Here is a 19,540-nt window from a genome sequence, read left to right as displayed (position 1 = left end):
TTTCATGTTTCCTTTTTATTAATACCATGTAATGTTTTCTAGTCTGTGTCTTTAGGCCTACTCGTCTCGTAGCTGTGTTAAAATATTCAACTCAAATAGTTGCAAACGTGACTGTGTGATCAAGTCATTTTTAAAAAGCTTAGTTGGATTAACCCAACGTTGGGTGATTTTTTAAAAACTTTAATTTAAAGGGTCACGAAGCCCTCGACTACTTTTTTGAGATCGTAACATATAGGCCTATGTTGAGATGAGCTTTGTAATTCTGAGCGTGCGCCTGCTAATTTTATTTACCATTACATTTTTCAAGTGATCTATTGTTTTATTGACCCAACGAATTGTTATTAAAACCCAACATTTTTAGTTAATGTTTCTGGCGATACTGTTAACGTCTAGTTTGTTTTATATAATGAACATGTAGTTAAACTGTCACATCAGTTAGGCCTACTTGAGAATAGTCTTCGGCTGTTTAGGCTATATATAGGCTATTTTATGGCCTACTTTAATATGCGAAGATATGTGCACAGTGATGTAAATATCATCAGAACATGCACAGTTTCATTTTCCTCTTCATTCATTATTTCATTCATTTTCTTTTCGGCTGAGTCCCTTTATTAATCCCAGCGGAATGAACCACTAACTTATCCAGCATACGTTTTTACGCAGCAGATGCCCTGCAGCTGCAACCCAGTACTGGGAAACATACACTAGTTTAATCAAGGGAACATGCAAACTCCACACAGAAATGCCAACCAAGTCGGGAATCAAACCAGCGACCTTCTTGCTGTGAGGCGACCACTGAGCCTCCCTCTTGTAAATTGTTTTATTATGATATATAGCCTAATATAATCACATATAATATTTATCTTTAATAATTAATTAGTTCATGAACGTGGAAATAATGGTTCAGGCCATTGTGTTTTAGTTTTTTTAGGCTACCCGGCTGGCTACCCAGGCTCTGCTCAGTTTAAGAAAAAGCAGACAGTGGACGAGGGATACGTTTTTGGTTGTTGTTGTTGTTATAAGTGCTAGTATGTTATGCACACTGTATTGAGTACACGGGTTATTTCAACCCGATTTCAAAAAAAAAAAAAAAAAGAAAAGAAAAAAAAAAGACCCATATGGAGCAAAAAAATGGACGGACCTATGGACCAAACCAACGCGGCTCAAAATATTGTAATTATTATATTATTTAATTTTAATACAATTTCATGTATAAAATCTAATTTAACCCAGCTTTCGGGCTTGTCCGTACAATAAGGGTTACCCAATTCTCTTTTTAAAAAGAGTTTATCAGTGTAGAATCAGGTTAAATGTTAATCTCCTTCAGCATTTACCACTAGTCAACATTTTACATGTATCATTAGTCTTTTCAATCATCAATTGCCCTCAAAGGTCACGGAGTGATTAAAAGCTGGCGATCTGTTACTGATGACGAGCAAAGACCTCCGCGATATTAGAGCGCACACACTGCAGAGCCCACAGCAGCACACGATGGCAGATGACAAAATGGAGAAAGCGGCGATGGATAAAATGGTGCAGGAGACGGAGATGGAGGAGCCCGGGCTGTTTGAGCAGCTCGTCCAGCCGTGTATGGCGGAGCTGGTGGGCACCGCTTTCTTTGTGCTGATGGGCTGTTTGTGTGTGATCGAGAGCGCGCAGGAGGGGCACACACTGCAGGCCGCGCTCGTGCACGGGCTCGCGTTGGCGGTGGTCATTGGATGTATGGTGGAGATCAGGTGAGGGCAAATTCGTTTCTGAGGTCATAGACAGCCTGTGTGGTTGATGTTGCATATTATAATTAATGATGAGCACATTTACATCAGCTAATAAGAAAAAAAAATAGTTTATTGAAATAATTTGAGGCACAATCGCCTCACAGCATGAAGGTCGCTGGTTGGAACCTCGGCTGGGTCAGTTGGCATTTCTGTGTGTGGAGTTTGCATATTCTCCCCGTGATCGCGTCGATTTCCATCTAGTGCTCCGGTTTCTCCGGTGGTAGGCTATATGCGAATTGGGTAAGCTTGTCCGTGGGTAAATGAGATGGATGGATGGATGGATGGATGTATCCCAGCGATGGGTTGCAGCTGGAAGAGCATCCACTGCGTAAAACATATGCTGGATAAGTTGGCGGTTCATTCCGCTGTGGCGACCCCAGATTAATAAAGGGACTAAGCCGAAAAGAAAACGAATGAAATAATCTGTTGTCCGGTTTTTTCATGCAAACCAAACACTGGTTTTAAGACTTAAACAAACCTATGTATAGTGAGGTCAAACAAACTAATTAAATTATCTAATTCTGTGTCGGTTTGCCTATTAAATCATTAAACCAAAGAAGAGAAGCTATTATGTCGGGAAACTTAATTGGCACAAATGTTAAGTTTCCCGACATTTGCCTGAAGCATATGCTGCACAAAATAAAACACAATTTTATTTTAATTCATGAGTTTGTTGTAGGCTAACATACAGTCTTTTTGATCATCATTACTGCAAAGCAATTGCTCTAGCAGGGTGTGCTTAAATCTGCAGTAAGGACATGTCACATACATGCGCAACTCAATGCCGACACACTAAAATGCTTGTTTGTTGTAACCCGACGTTGGGTAAAAATTGACAAACCTAACTTTGGTTTATTTTTATTTTTTTCAATTAAATTTAAATGGCACTTGTTTAACTAAAGGAGTTTGTTGATATTTGACCCAACATTTGGTAACAACCAGCATAGAATGCAGGTTTCAACACTTCAACTCTTTTATATGCCAAATTATCATTTGTATTTGACATGCTGCAATATTACATCATCAATATTATTAATATAAAGTTTACAAAAATAGCCTATAATCATGATTATATATAAAATAGGCCTGATATTTATTTTAAAACTGAAGTTTGATTTATTATAATTTTTTTTAATTCTAATATAACATTTGTAAAAAAAATATTATTTTCAATCAGATTTGTAATTATTTGTTTAATATTTGTATTAAAATAAGAATTTTAATAACTTTTTTCAGCTTAGTTTAATTAGTATTACATTATTTTTTTATTTTATATTCATCGTAAAATAATCAGAAAAAAATACTATTTAAGGTTGCATATAAATATTAATCCACCAAACCGTTGATAAACCACCAGGCATCGAAAACCGAATATTTTAGTGGGTCTGGTCTTTTTGTCATTAAGTTGCATTATAAAATCTGGATACCGACTAATAATGCAATGACTTTTCCCCGCTCATACAGTGGTTCACATTTCAATCCATCATTCACCATCGCCGTCTTCCTCAGTGGTGGCCTGGAGCTGAAAATGGTGTTGCCGTATTTGATCTCTCAGGTCTCTGGAGGTCTGCTTGGTGCAGTCATGGCCAAGGTATGAGCATGCATAAGCAGTTCAAGTCTATTCTCATGCAACACTGAACTAAACATCTCATTAATATCTTGCTTGTTTTCAGGGAATGACATCTAGCGAGAAATATGCACAAGCTCAAGGTGCTGCATTTACAGTCCTCCAGGCTGATGATCACATTATGAAGGCGTTGTTTGCAGAAGCTGCTATGACGTGTCTGGCTACCTTGGCGGTATTATTGTCAGCGGTCAATGGCAAGAGCAAAAACCACATGTTTCCATTTCTGGTGGGCTGCACAGTCATGGTTAATGTGCTGGCAGGGTGAGTTCACTGAGGATGTCAGAACTTATGGTTATGTGTGTGTCTGGAGATTGAAATCTTCTGTGATTTCAGGGCCAATGTGTCTGGTGCTTGTCTGAATCCTGTAAGAGCTCTGGGTCCTGCCGTGCTGACCAACTACTGGACTCACCACTGGATCTACTGGGTGGGTCCCATCACCGGTGGACTCATTGCTGCTGCATTAGTCAGGTCAGACTACTCCTGAAAACAAAGTTTCCCAAAAGGGAGTAATAAAGCAATAAAGGAACTATTTTTTGGTTGACTATGAAGTGTTTCCTTCTAGTCAACTCTTCTTAAAGTGATAGTTCAGCCAAAAGTGCCAATTCTGTCATCATTTACAAATGTTTCAAACCTTTATGAGTTTCTTTCTTATGTTGAACACAATAGAAGATATTTTGAAGAAAGCTGGAAACCTGTAACCATTGCTATGTGTTATGGAAGTCAAAGGTTTCAGGCTTTCATCCCTCTTCAAAATAAATTACTTTAAATTCAATAGAAGAAACTCATAGAAGTTTGAAACAACTTGAAGGTGATTAAAGAGTGTTATGTATCATATTTGGGTGAATACTCATTTAAAGAGATACATCACTCAAACAAAATATGTTTGAACAGAAAATAAGATATATATTTGAAACTATTTGCCATTGGTTTCCATTGTATTTTTGTCCTTTATGGATGCCAGTGGATTCTGGTTTCTTTTGTCTTCAACAGAAGAAAGAAACTCAAAGTTTTGGAACCATCTGAGTTAAATTAGTAAATTCATTGTAAATTAAGTATTTAATAATCAGTAAATTAATTGTTTCAATTGGTGAAATATCTCTTTGAAATAAGAATGTTTTAAGTGTGAAGAACATTTTTATAATCTAAGGATAAATTATAATAATAGAAATAATGGTGAAGTTGAAATTATCCCAAATATTATTGGAGTATTTTAGAAGAAAATGAAATTAGTATACGTTGCAATGTGTATTTTTGCTCTTTGCAGCTTCTGAGAGGAAAATGTTTCTGCACCATTTTTTATTTCAGTGATTGTCCAAAAGTTTATTTGGATAGTGTATTAAACTGTTTTTATTAAGCTTTTTTATTTTATTTTTCACTAAACACCAACCTTTCTTTCCTTCCAGGCTTTTCCTAGGTGACAACGATACCCGTGTAGTGATGAAGTAAAAGTATGGGCTCACCTGTCAGATGGAGTTATTTTTTTTAATTATCTGTATCTACTTGGTGCACAATTGATGTTATTTGTAAACTGTATAATGATTTGTGAATTTTTGTCATGTCTAAATAAACCAATAAACAAATAAAATTTTGAATATAAAGGATTTTTACATATTTTATCACTTGTATTTTTATTTTATTGTATTACTTAATTTTTACTTAGCCCTTTGTTTGCTTCAAATAAATAAATAAATAAATATATAATATACTGTATAGAAAACACAAACTAAATCATTCAGTGCAACAATTATATATCATATAGTGAGGCATATTTAGAACAATAATAACTTTGATGACCTAATAAAATACTGCAGGGCCAAAATAAATCATTGTCATTTTATAATTTTTTTAACGTTAATCTGTACTTTTCTTTATTCAACAAGTTTTTAATAAATTAAGATATTTTATTTTTATATACAATTAAAATATAATTATGAAAATGATTTTACCCAGATTTCGACATTTTCTTTACATATAAGTTGTTTTAACATTTAAGAATATGCCTTCCAGAGGATCACATTTTACAGAACAAAACTTAACTTACTCAAAGTGCTGATGTGTGTTTTTAGCCTCTTAACAACTATGGATTTAACACTGGTTACACATGAACTGGTTTTGGGAACCTTTAAATGCCCCATGTCAAGGGTGATGACCTGTCATTTCTGTTACAGGGGTTAGTCATCAGCCAAGTGAAAAAGGTGGTCTATTGTTAACACTTTAAGCCCTACACAAATTAAATGCATAACTAGTTTGTGCACATTAAAAGACAATTCTATAAAGATAGAATTTCATATTTAAAACCACTGATTAAATGTAAGCGCGCGCACTTCATTGAGCTCTTGCGATAGATAGATAGATAGATAGATAGATAGATAGATAGATAGATAGATAGATAGATAGATAGATAGATAGATAGATAGATAGATAGATAGATAGATAGATATTTAAAACAACTTATTTGATGCAAGAAAACGAGCGGGCACACTATTGAACTCTTGCGGTCGCGCGCATACATGCATTAAATAGCACATTTAACTATTAAACATGTTAGCAAAGTGCAAACAACATTTCAAGAAAAACCAAAAATGAACCTTAGAAAATTGTTAAACCCTTGTCAGAATACAGTAGTCATTTTAATTATTATTAGAAATTTCCGATGTGCTTAAATTGCCTAAACGTACTTACCCTAAAGAGCAAACTAAAATAAATCAAGTTAGCGCCGTTTTGCTTTAAAACCAAAACAATTACCAATTAAACTACAATTAAAACTCAAACAGCTATAATTGTTCTCACATTTATTTCAGTGTTATATTGACTGTTTTTTTTACATCTGAATCATAAAACACAAGACAGTCCAAAATCAATAAACCAATGAAAACATACAGTATACAAACACAAAAACATTTGACACATTGAACATCTGTGACTGCTATTTATAGGCCTAAATGCGTTTTAAACATTTACATTTTAACTTTAAAGCAAAGATCACAGTACATAAGCCGTAGATGGTATTAACGGGTTTTTAAAAGTATACACGGATTTGCTATATCAAGTTCATGGCGACATCTTGTGGACTGAACTTCTTCAACAAGCGCTTTTGTTAATAAATCTACAGAAATGTAATTTTGATATCAATTTTAATTTGAAACCACCGTGATTAGGAAAACGTTTTGTGTTTCTATGTGTTATTAAAATAATGTTCATATTGTTTAGTCAACAGCCATGATTTATTCCAGAAATAATTTCTTCCCCTATAGATTATTAAAAATGAAAACTTACGTTTATCCCCTTACAGTGGTTTCTGTTTCCGACAGTGTGGGATTGCGGTGGCTTTTTTATAATTGTTAAATCATAAAAATACGAATAAATTTTGCAGCTATAATAATAATAATAGTAATTAATTTTATAGATTTACAGTACACGGTAGGTAATTAAAAATAAGCCTGAAACCGAGTGAATATCTTTGGACGAATGGTTGGATCATTCGCAGATTGTTCACCCCAATTTTTGAAAGACATCAGATCTTAATGATCTACTTCACCCAAGAAGGTCGGCATGCTTTTGAGATTAAGCTATATATGATATATAGGTTTATTTTTTTATGTTTAATCGTTTACAGTAACTGGGTCTGTAATAAAAACATCGACGTATGGTTTATTAATTCGATTAGGCTAACATAAGACTGGATAGAAACTGAATATACGGAAAAAAACGTAAAATTAGCGAAGAATTGGATGAAATCAATAATGCACTAAATAACCAATTACATTTGAACATTTTCTTTGTTTTCTTCCCCTCTGCAAAAGCCGAACCGTTAATTCCGGGTTAATATAATGTCGTTTTAATTATATTAATACGATTTAATTGTTGTCTACGAGTTGCTACTTGAGCGACTTGAAATCAATTCGTACCAATCAAATACCTGTGTAGTTTTTAAAGAGGGGAAAAGATATCGTAAGTCATATATTGAGCAGAAAAACGAAAAATGATTCTGAAGCGGAAATTTTTAGGCCTAAAACAAGTTTATGAATGCATGTAGCTTATTTCCCTTCATGCCTTTTAAAGGGTGTGCTTTAATAGAGACTACCGTTTGGACCTTCAAGTATGTACAAAATCTATCCGGAAAAAATAAGTTCATAAAAAGGGACTAAACAATATGTCCCTTTAAAAGGTGCATTACGTTGAAACGTTAGTATATGTTAACAGCTTCTATGCCCTACATTCATAATAAAGCTGACCAAGGCAACCAAAAGGGGTAAAGTTACATAAAAATCTGGGGAAATAGAAAAATAAACTTCATTTTCATAGAAAACGTGAATGGAAATGTAGGCTAAACATATACTATATATATTTTTGCATTATATACACGATTGAAAGACTTTATAGACTAGAAATGATATAGAAATGTAAGTTTTTTTTTCTACTTTGATTACAATATATCATCATACATACATAAACTATCTCATCATCTGTTTTCTTTAAAGAACCCTTTGTCTGTTGAACTCTCTTTTATGGTTACAGTCAATGAGTTACTTGTTACATCAGTAACAACAATTTTCTCCATATTCTTCAAACAAGGCAGCCAGGACTGGTCTGTATCATCTACAAAGCTCAGAGAGAGCTGCTCTCTGGTTTGATCAGTGGATCGAAATAGATTGTTTTTGGGAGGATGCTTCATCTTGGCTTGTTGGTTTATGGCACCACCAGAGCCAACCTTTTGTCGATGTCCCAAAATGCCTAGCCCAGCTTTTAAGAAGCTTCCACCATGTGAAAATTTCACATCACTGGATCTGCTTCCCATTTGCTTCCCATCATGGGTGGTTTCTGCTTTGTATTTCTGGGTAAAATGCATGATATCACAGTTAGAGGTCTCTCCTGATCTCTCGGTTTTGGAAGGGCGGTAAGATAACGATTCATCTGCCTTTCTTTTAATGCCTTCAGAGGATGACCCTCCAGCTGGATGCATTTTTGGCTTTGGTCCTCGCTTTTTTGGTGAGTTGGCAAAATCAAGTGGGCACTGGATTGAAGTGCCATGTGTCAGGGTGTCTCTTTCAGAGTCTGGTGGACGCACACGAACACTTTCACCTCTGTTAATGGTGCTAGGTGGAAAGATTGTTGGCACAACTGTCCGCAGTCCCTCACGTGCTCTGGGTGTCACAACAGGTTCTGCTACTGGAAAAGACACACGTATATCTCTGGACATCTCTCGTCCAAACTCATAGGTTTTGCTTTTTGCTTTAGCTTTTGCCTGCAAAAAATTAAATGCATATTTTTAAAACTCAAGATATTTCACAAATTCAATGATAATTTAAATGCATTAAAGTGTGATGTATTTTATAATAATAAAAATATTTAAAAAATGTTCAGAGATAATAAAAAAAACGTCACCTTCATTAGAAACGTTTCTGGTTTAGGTCCTCTCTTTTTTGGCCCATACATCTCCCTCTCACGCTCCCTGCAATATGTAAAAAAATTATTATACACAGAAATGCTACTTTAAAGCACACAAATCAATTTCTTTATGTAGGCTACTGTAATTATATAAACAACGAAGTAATGTTTACCTTTCTTCAAAAGCAGCGAAAAGACGCTCATCCAGAATATTCTCCTCTGGCTCCCAGGTGCTGTATCTGCACCGATAATTGCATGTTAAATTATTCCAAAATCATAACGTTCAAAACTGATTACATATAGGTTTCTAGTATCATTTTTTTTTTCTTTTACCAATAACTTGCGTGCATCAATTGCATTTTTAAAAATGCAAACAAAATCAAACCCAAGCATAAATCATATGTACAGACACTTTCATTAAAAGCATATACAGTGTTTCCCATACAAGTCTAAATGATGTCAATTAATCATTTTTAAACGCTGTATGACTGTCTCCAATCACTGGCCTTGCCAGCCAACATTCACGAGAGCCCCGTTACACAGTCTGTGCTCCAGCCGTGCTAACACTGAGCGAGTCCGGGCAGCCTTAACCCGCTCCTTCCGTTACAACAACAGCCGCTATCGTGTCATTACCACTCACTTTTGAGACCAGCCTTTCCATTTGACCAGATACTCCATCCGCCCCTGAAAGCGAAAGCACAGAGAGACTCAAATTAGCAAGCTAACGCTGCTAAGCTAACATATCGCGTGGAAAATGTCATTTCGGCAAGCATAAACAAACATCCAGGCGGCTCTACTGCAGAGCTGAAGCCCCGACGAGCACTTACTCTCCTTATGCGCCGTTTAATGATGGATTCAGCGGCGAAGACCCGCTCCCCGACGGCAGAGAGCTCCATGTTTACTTCAACCTCGCAGCTATTTTTTCCCCTCTCAGCCTCTGCCTGAATAATCCTCGATAGCCCATAATACTCGATCCGAAGAGACGTCATCACGTTCTAAACTGTTACCATGGCACTGCGGGACGGCGGTACTGTGTGACTGGCGCTCCCGCTCTCAGAGGCGGAGACTAGAGGACGAGACGAGCTCGCAAAATGACATTTACGAATGTTTTGAAGGCAAACATGCCGTGTTTATTTCGTAAACTAATGTGCAGAGACCGCATTCGGGACGTTTCCTAAGTCCCCATGTCGCATGTGTATCTCAACACAAGGCGAAACGTCCAAATGCGGCTTGTTTATTCTGTTTAATTCTGCCAATAACCTAAATAACAGGTGTTGCGGGTCGATGTCATAATGAATTTTGTTTTGTTTATGTTTTTTATTTATATATAGATCTAAAATTCACGCTTGTTCTGGTTAAACGCCCACATGTGAATGAAACGCGCCATCTCGGATTCTGCGCCTCCATTTTCCCCGCCATGTCTCGCAATCCCTTAAATGGATATTTACTATAGGCATAGGCTACAAATAAAAATATAATACAATATGTATAAATACATAGAATACAAAGCCTATAAATCCACTTATGAACTCAATAATGCTTGGTCCTTTGTTCGGCTATTCGGGTTAGATAGGCTAATGTGCAATATTGTAAATACCATAAACGACTTCTTAAAAGATTTAGAGATTTTATCGATTATTTGAAAATCATCGTGCGTGCCTTTAGCCTAATTTAAATAATGACACGCAATACGTTTTAATCATTTCTTTCTTTCTTTCTGTCTTTCTTTCTTTCTTTCTTTCTTTCTATCTTTCTTTCTTTCTTTATAATAAAATCATTGCCTTTAAATAGCTACTATAAAATGACAAATTTCACTGTTTCCGACAAACAATTCTCTTGAGTCGTTTTCCGTTTTAGGTTAAGCCTATTTCGTGTTTCTTTTAAGTGTAAAATATTATATTAAATCTAAAGGCTATTTGGTACATTAGCCTAGGCTATATTTTACTCAAAAATATTTTTTTTTACTTTTCTCAATACTATTTTCATAAATTATGTAAAATTTGATGAATATGATTTAATCTTTTAAAAACCTGCTTTTATTTCAATCAGATTTTTTTTCACGATTTATTTATTGCAACTGATAATAATCTAAATTTAATGCCATTCATGTTTTCGTTTCGCCTATTATTTGTTTCGATTCGATTAATTAAATGCTATCGGGGAAAACATTTATAGGTTATAATAATAATAATAATAATAATAATAATAATAATAATTATTATTATTATTATTATTTTAATTATTATTATTGTTATATTATTATTATTGTTGTAGATTCAATATAATTAGGCTACTGTCATTACGAAAATAAATAACAAGCACAAATGTTTGTTTTATAAATAAATGCAAGCTTAAATTTGTGTCGGGTGAAAAAAGGTTACATTATGAAGCAACAAGACATCTCCAGTGCAGGCCAAATTATCGAAAGTAGCCTATTTGAATAAACTTGTTTTTATTTAGTTAATTGATAAATTAGGCAAAGTTAACACCTGATTTCTGTCCTTGTTATTGTTACAATTTCTCCTAGATCTAATCACATGCAATTAACCACAAATAAATCTGCGTTAATCGCTTGCAGTGAATTTGAAATGCATGAATAGCCGCTGATTATTTTTTAAAATCGATACATCTTACAAATTAAATATATTAGTCCTATATTAGTATATATTAGTACAAAATATTAGTAGCCTATATTAATGTATAGAAATGCGACTCGGCATTTCAAAAAATATTTATATTTAAACGAGGTTCTTTGAAATGTACTAAGTAGGCTAATATAGCCTAAATATTTAAATGTTTATAAAATATTTAAAATGCGTCGAGTAGACTTTATTTAAACAAAAATATACTATAGTATAATATAATAATGTATAGGCCTATAAAATAGTTTACTATAATGTAATCAATATAATATGCCTATAATTTAATATAATAATATAGCCTAATATAGCTAATATAATATAATAGTTTAATATAGGCATATATAATACGATATAAAATAATATAATATAATATGATATAAAATAAAATAAAATAATATAATATAATATGATATAATATAATATAATATAATATAACTGTGCAATTTGTAAAACAGAACTTACAGGCGACATCTTGTTGAAACAGAATATTAAGGCAAGTCACGATGATGACATCTCTTACAAGGACGTTATTATCTTCACATGAATAAGCGGCAGCCACCGTATTCCAGCAAATTTAAGAAAGTGAGTTCATTTAAAGAGATATTCACCCTAAACTGAAAATTAGCTCACTATTCTGACTTTGCTCCCTCAAGCGGCTTCATTTATTTATACTGTTGAACTCAACAGAAGATATTATGAAAAAAAGCTTAATATCAGCATTGACATCCAGTCTATGCAAGTGTTACATGTTTTCAACTTTCTTCAAAATAAATTTATTTATTATTTATTAAATTTTAAAAATAAAATTTTTAACTGAGAGAAACTAAAACAGATTTGAAACAAGTAGAGGATGAACATAGGCCATACATTATGGTATAATTTTTGCTTTTGGTGAGCTATTCCTTTATCTTCTGAATTCAGCTGACTCACCCACAAGAATGACCTAAAAAGGCCAACATTAATTGCTGTCTGTAAAATATAAATAATTTTCCATTTGGCTATTATTTAGGCTACTGCAGGGTATTAGGGCAGCAGGAAGATTCGTCGCTGTTTTCTGTTCAATAACAACGAAACAAGGACGTGCGTTGTGAATATGGCACTGCACATAGAAGGCATGCATTGCAAAATTTCACTACTAAAAACTCCTGAAATCTTACTAACTTAACTAAATAAAACTAAACGGACAAAAATTAAATCAGCAGATTGGTCAATTTAATTTTGTAACCCGAAACAGTGCTATTTTCTGTGAATGTGCGAGATTTTACATTCCTTGGCGGTAGTTAATTCTAAATAACTACAACATTTAGTTACGACTAAAAACTATTTCCGCTATAAATCACGTTTTTTCAAACAATAGTTCCAACACAATCTCAGGCCTATAATACATAGCATTTTGCAATTCAAAGGTGCATTAGCCTATAACGAGGTTTCCCAGCAAACAATTTTGTGTTTAATAGACGTGTAATAGACATCTAAACGCAGACAGCTTGGCTAAAACAAGGCAAAATTTGGGCTGTCAGTGGAAATCAAATAGACGTCTAAGAATAGGCCAAAACTAGATTATAGTCCTCAAACAGACAGATTAGACAGACATAGTCATTCATTTCGGTTTATTTGATGACTAGTCCAGTTTTGGCCTTTTCTTATATTATATTAGCCTTGTTTTAGCCAAGATGACTATGTTTAGACGTCTATTAGACATCTATCAGACATGTTTTAAAAACAAAAATGCTCAAGTAATAGCTAAGAGGGAGAAAGTAAGGATTACAATAAAACAAAACATCATTTATATTCAAGTCTCTTGATGCAAAAAATTCAATCAAGTTACATAGAATGATTGTAAAACAGGTTTTTGTTTTATTATTGAACAGAGAGTAATATTGAGAAGCATATTCAAACCGGCAATTCAAAGTATGCATAAAACATGACATTATGCATATAAACGGCCATAACCTTCATGGCATTATGTGTACATTACATCCTGTACATATTCTGCAGTACATCAGATTGACTGTAAACTGATTCCAGTTACATACAAAAATTGATAAGCTGTCCAATGTAAGCATCGATCTTACATTTACTTATAGTCACATATAACGGCTTGCATGTTGTGATGAGAATAAACAGCGGTTATGATTTATTTCTATAAAAAGAACCTGAATTAATTAACAAAAGAGATCCAGGAGATGATAAAGTGCAACCTTAACTTCTTACAGATAGGGGACGTCAAACAATCCAGTTGTTTATCTAGCATTGCACAGGCAGATCTCACAGGCCAACAGCATCTGGAAATCTAATCAAGTAAAATATTTCCGCAAAAACCAAATCTCTTACTCTAATATGCAAAAATACTTTTTAAAGGTACATTCATTCACATTATGAAGACACCTTTCCAACCAAGCAACTCAACAGTTATAGATCTCATATATGTACATCTTGACAATTCTTCAATTGGATAAAAAATTCAAAACGTGGTCCAAGATGAAGAAAGGTGTAAGTGCGCGCGTCAGTCCTCAATGAATTCTTCATTCCACCAGTGTGCTTTCTCCAATAGGATGATTTTTTTTAGGTAGCATTAAAATTGGAACCAATCCGAAGCTTTAGGAACTATATTACAGGGTTTTCTATTCCATTTCAACAGCAGCAAAATGCAAAACATGACATCTAATGGGACATTTACATGACAACAGCGTACTGAAACCGAAGGTTTATTTCCTTTGCCTTTTTTGAAAAGTATCACATATGAAAAGTAGTTTTTTTGTTATTAGTTGAAAATGTTGTCACAAACATAAATTTAATGTTGTCAAATATAAATATATATATATATATATATATATATATACAGTCCAGCCCAAAAGTATTAATAACCCTGAAATATTTTTACTCAAATATTTTTTTTCTACAATGATGTCTCTTATACGTCATCTTATTATGTTATGTGAGAAGCCTGTCATTTACAGTCCAAAAAAAACAAAACTTGCTGGTTGAATAAATTCAGAATTTGCCAGGGGCATGAATAATTTTGAGGCTTGTCTGTATGTATATATAGATAAATGAAGAGTTTAGATGCTAAAGCCTTTAAGTGCCGTCTGAAATCTTCTTTTAAAATGAGCATTTCTTTCAGGATCCTGTGTTTATGACCTGTTATGTCACATTAATGGTGATGAAAAGGTAATTTTAAGTGGAAAAAACTGAACATAAACATAGAAAGCTGAGAAAAATGTTAATTTTAGAAGAGAATTTCAGAGGGGATTAAGAGACTTTTGCATCTGAACTGTTAATATATAAATGGTTCATTTGCCTAAATAAATGTGTACACAGATCTTCGGGAATGGCTATGATCAGTGCATAAGCTTTGATCAGCTTTGAGCTGGTTCAAATGAAATTTGATTTCATTCTTGAACGTATTCTTTAAAGGTAACGGTCAAGCAGTTCGTGGTGATATCAGTGATGATAACGTTTCCCACGAAGGCTTTACATTGGCTGTCTGTTTTGTCCATTTGTGCTGAGCTTCCTGAAACCTTGTCCAATGCAGTGAACCGTTTTAGAGTTTTGGCGCTCAAATCAATAGGCTCTTCGGGAATAGAGTCGCTAAAGTCGTAATTATCCACATGGCTGCTTTTGTAATGCAGGTTTATAGGTTCTCTCTGAGGGGAAGAGTTTGGCGCACTAATGCTCCTGAAGCTCAGGAACTGCTTACAGTTTCTCACGTCCTCGCTGGGCTCTGAAAGATGCCTCTTAAGGTGATTTGATTTGGCGTCTACCTTCCCTGGCGAAGAGTTTGGTCGGTCGCATATTTCTGTGGCTTTTTGTCCAGGCATATCCTTTCTGAGAGACTTTTCATCAACATATTCACTGGGTTTCTCAATAGAACCATTCTCACGGCCTTCTCCTTGATCTGGTGTTTCACCATCAGACCGATTGTCCGTACCATTCACTGGAGGTTCCTCATTGTGTACCGTTTCCACTTGAGAAACATCCCTGTTCTTTACTTTGGATGAATGCACACCTTTGTCCATGTATTTGCTCATTACAATGACAATTCGGCCGTTTTTGTTTTTGTTCTTGATTATTTTCATCTTGCTGCTGATGCCATTAGGAAGTGCAAACTCTTTGGCACTCGTCTTGAGTGTCCGCTCTGCTTTGTTAGCATTATCCGGCAAACCCTTGAGCTCGATAGACAGATCTTTCACTTTACTCAGGCAGCCGGTGTCTTTGTTGCGAATCCACTTCTGTTGTAGGGCTGGAGGGAGGTTCCAGCCTTTGTTGGAAGGGTCTTGACCCTTGACCTCTTTGGGCCCCGTGAGTGGCGTGTCGTACATCTTGGGGTCCGGCTGGTAGTGATGATGTTTCTTGCTGTTCAGCTGGTAGAAGTGTTTCTTTTTCCCGCTCATATGCTGCTCAACGGAGATCTCCTTGCAGCTGGGTTGGTACTGGTGGTGTTTTTTACTGTTCAGCTGGTAGTGCTGCGGCCGTGAGCGGTGCATCTGGAGGGAATCCACCTTGGGCTGGTTTTCCTCATCCAATGATGTGTCCTGAAGACCACCCAGGATGCTTGATCTACGAGCAAATGCGGGAAGCTGGAACAAAAAAGAGAGAGAATATTTATTGACTTGGTAAATGAACTGAAAGTCCATCGTTCAGAGGTTTAAACAGGTAGCCTTACCACAGTTGAAGACAAAATTAGGATATTTTGCAAAGTGATGTTTAACAGAGCAAGGGCATTTTTAACAGTATTTCCTATTATATCTTTGTTCTAGAAAAAAAAGTCTTATTTCTTTGAGTTAGGTTGTAAATATGTAAAGGTCAATGTCATTAGTCCCCTTAAGGTATTATTAGTGTTATTTTATTGGCTACAGAACAAACCACTGTTGCCAAATCCCTTGCCTAATGAATGAAACTAACCTGCCCAGTTAGGTTTTTAAAATCACATATCAAGTAACTAGTGATTAAAATGACTTATTAAATCTATCATGTTAAAAAAAGTCCTGAAAAATATCCTCTCTCCATTAAACAGCACATAAAAAACACAAGAGGGTTAATAGTTGTCTTCAAATGGATATGAATTTGTTTTGAGCTTAAAGACGCCTTTCTCATTAATATTTAATTGAAAAAATCAACCAGTAGAAGTTTGTCATCATTATCATGAAGGCAAATAATGCATTAAGATGCATGCAGACAGCAAGGAGCCATTGACACAGTTATTGATTCATAATAAAATGGTAGTTTTTATGCAGTCCACGCACAGTAATTTTCTGGGTCATAAGCAATATTTTAGCAAAAACATTGTGAACATATGCACTGACGGGAAAATAAAAATAAACACCTGTCTGTGTAATGGTAAACATACCTGGATCAGTGGGTGTTTGGGTTTAGGCCCTCTTTTTCGATATCCCACCATTTGCTCCTGCCTTTCTCTGAAAAGGATACATATAATAGATATAAATGCACAGTTTTCAGCATAAACAATGCTACATTTTTAAAACAAAATATAAGGACACTGCAATATTAAAATGATTAAATGTACATTCATTAGTCTGAGGTAGAAACTTTAATCATGTTTGCCTTTAAAATAATATATTTTTTTAATTATGATTCCAAAAAGAAACTTTAATGCAAATTAAAATGAACTTTATGATTTATTTCCACCATAAAGTGAATGTGCTTTAGGGTGGAAACTTTACACACATATGTTCTTGAGGAATCCAAAATGCTCCCTTTATTGTATTGCTGTCAAATCCTCACTTAGATCTTTTATTTTTTTTATAGTGTTTTTTACAAAACATTCAGATTACAAGCCAATTAGATTGCTAGGTTAGATCGCTAAACAACAACACAATGGGTAACATGACACTCTCAAACTTCCAGTGCGGCAACTTAAGAAACATCTCGTAAAAACAGTCTTGACTTCATTTCTTCCAGGAGATTCTGGAATGCTTTGACACTCGTTCTGCCTTTATCTTCAAAACAGTTTAGATGGGTGTGTAAACATCACAAGACCAATGACACAGCAGATTAGATCACAGACATGAGTGTCCACTTGTGAGCACACTGATACTCATGTGTATTTTTATATTTACAGTATATACAGCTGAAGTCAGAATTATTAAACCACTTTTGATTTTCTTTCTTTTTTAATATTTCCCAAATGATGTTTAGAAGAGCAAGGAAATTTTCACTGCATGTCTGATAATATTCTTTCTTCTGGATAGGCTTATTTGTTTTATTTCGGCAAGAATAAAAGCAGTTTTTATTTTTTTCAAAAACATTTAAGGTCATAATTATTAGCCCCTTTAAGCTATATTTTTTGATAGTCTACGGAACAAACCATCATTATTCAATAACTTGCCTAATTACCCTAACCTGCCTAGTTAACCTAATTAAGCCTTTAAATGTCACTTTAAGCTGTATAGAAGTGTCTTGATAAATATCTAGTAAACTATTTTTAATATTTTTATGTTTTTTTATCAAAATATTTACTGTCATCATGGCAAAGATAAAATAAATCAGTTATTAGAAACAAGTAATTAAAACTATTATGTTTCAAAATGTGTTGAAAAAAATCTTCTCTCCGTTAAACAAAAATTGGGGAAAAAAATAGCAGGTGGGCTAATAATTCTGACTTCAACTGTATATAAATGAATAAATGCATGAAATCTAAGTTATTTCTAAAACTTGGTGATGATGCATTCACATTGTTCCCAACAACAGTGCATCTCCAACATAACGCTTGAAACTGTTATAAAATATAAAAAAAATAGGAAATGTCTACATTAGGGCTGCACAATAATGGAAAATCTAACATTTCAATATTTTGCAATTTATGTTGCGATATGATAAATACAATTGCACTAGATGACTTAAATATCTCTATTTGGAAAGAATTTACAATTTTAGACTGATTGGGATGATTCTATAGGGAAGCGCATCTGCATAAAATCTTAAAATCAATCTACAAGCATTGAAAAATACAATAAACAAAATGCTACAATTGAAACAAACAGTCTTATATCGTTTTCTGTGTCTAACAGTATTCAGATACAGTAATTAAATAATCAAATAATTTCATACAATAATTATTTTTTAAAGTTACTCACAGTACAATTTCTTGTGCCTGAATGATTTTAAAATTATACTATCATAGGCCTTAAAAGCACTTGCAAATGACCAATTATAATCCAGACATAACACTGCAAATCCTGCGATGCGACTATTGCGAATGGTCAAATTGCAATATCGATGCAATATCGATGCCTCCCACACATAAATCGTATTAACAATTAAATACAAATAATCTTTGTAACACTTGCAAACATCATAACATTTTGTCAAAATGTTTTATGCTCTCTTGAAAGGCCTCAAAAACACATGCAAATAATTTTCACAATTTTATTGATAAACTTAACAGCGACTACAAATCACATGTATTCTGTCACTCCTGGTCAACTGTAATTCAGACTCCACATTGCATATGTTGCGATGTGACTACTGCAAATGCGCACATTGCTATATAGATGCTGAAACGATATATTGTGCAGCCCTAGTCTACATTATAAAATGTGTTTTCCTCAAATCTTGATTAAAGAAGTCTCAATAACTGTATATTCTTTCATTTAAACAGAAGTTGTTTATTATTAGTAGTAATCTGTTTTCAAAGTGGTTATTAATACTATTGTTAAAAATATGCTTCACTGGAGGGTGATCACCAGAGTGGGGAAGTCCCAGAGTAAAATGAGAAATTATGCTACATCTGTGTTTTGGAATATGGAAAAATGTCTTTGTGCTGTTTTCATCTGTTTTTATATTATTTGTTTTTCTTATACTTGTCTCTTTTATTCCTGTTTATTTAAAGCACTTTGAATCGCCACTGTGTATAAAAAGCGCTATATAAATAAACTTGCCTTGCCTTAATATATTTGCAGAAAAAAAAATATAACATACACTTTTTCTGATGATATAACATGAAAAATAACATGGTGACAGTATAAGTATGTTCATTAACGCTTTTGTTATTGTCTTAGTTTCAATTTAATTTCTTAAAACAGTTTGAATTGAATGTTTAAAATGTAAATACATCTGTTTTTTCCACCACAACATGAAGTAACAAC

At 34.1% G+C, this 19,540-nt stretch overlaps 3 protein-coding genes across 6 annotated transcripts in view; 1 reads left to right on the top strand and 2 right to left on the bottom strand.

Annotated features, from left to right (window-relative positions):
* Positions 1-1,427: 1,427 nt before the first annotated feature.
* On the top strand, positions 1,428-5,018 carry aqp8b (aquaporin 8b). Its single transcript, NM_001114910.3, has 5 exons — positions 1,428-1,736; positions 3,240-3,366; positions 3,449-3,663; positions 3,736-3,870; positions 4,806-5,018. The coding sequence occupies exons 1-5, from the start codon at positions 1,492-1,494 to the stop codon at positions 4,846-4,848; spliced, it is 765 nt and encodes a 254-aa protein (NP_001108382.2). The 5' UTR covers positions 1,428-1,491; the 3' UTR covers positions 4,849-5,018.
* Positions 5,019-6,177: 1,159 nt separating this feature from the next.
* The window catches only part of cbx8a (chromobox homolog 8a (Pc class homolog, Drosophila)), a 70,601-nt gene continuing 57,238 nt past the window's right edge, over positions 6,178-19,540 (bottom strand). For 3 of the 4 annotated variants that reach the window (XM_087241917.1, XM_087241916.1, XM_087241918.1), the window contains 4 exons: positions 9,431-9,474; positions 8,964-9,029; positions 8,788-8,854; positions 6,178-8,647 (listed from right to left, as the gene is read on the bottom strand). In XM_087241917.1, the coding sequence (XP_087098043.1) occupies positions 7,865-8,647; positions 8,788-8,854; positions 8,964-9,029; positions 9,431-9,468 (954 nt within the window). In that variant the 5' untranslated portion in view covers positions 9,469-9,474 and the 3' untranslated portion in view covers positions 6,178-7,864. 4 annotated transcript variants of the gene reach the window in all.
* cbx4 (chromobox homolog 4 (Pc class homolog, Drosophila)) overlaps positions 14,333-19,540 on the bottom strand; it is a 6,867-nt gene continuing 1,659 nt past the window's right edge. Inside the window, 2 exon segments of the mRNA NM_205749.1 lie at positions 14,333-16,012; positions 16,783-16,849. Coding sequence (NP_991312.1) covers positions 14,825-16,012; positions 16,783-16,849 — 1,255 coding nt within the window. The 3' untranslated portion in view covers positions 14,333-14,824.

Source organism: Danio rerio, chromosome 3 (genome assembly GCF_052040795.2).
Source record: "Danio rerio strain M-AB ecotype USA chromosome 3, GRCz13ab, whole genome shotgun sequence".
Classification (NCBI taxonomy): domain Eukaryota; kingdom Metazoa; phylum Chordata; class Actinopteri; order Cypriniformes; family Danionidae; genus Danio; species Danio rerio.
The sequence above is the reverse complement of the archived record's forward strand: the minus strand, read 5'-3'. Positions and strand labels throughout refer to the sequence as shown.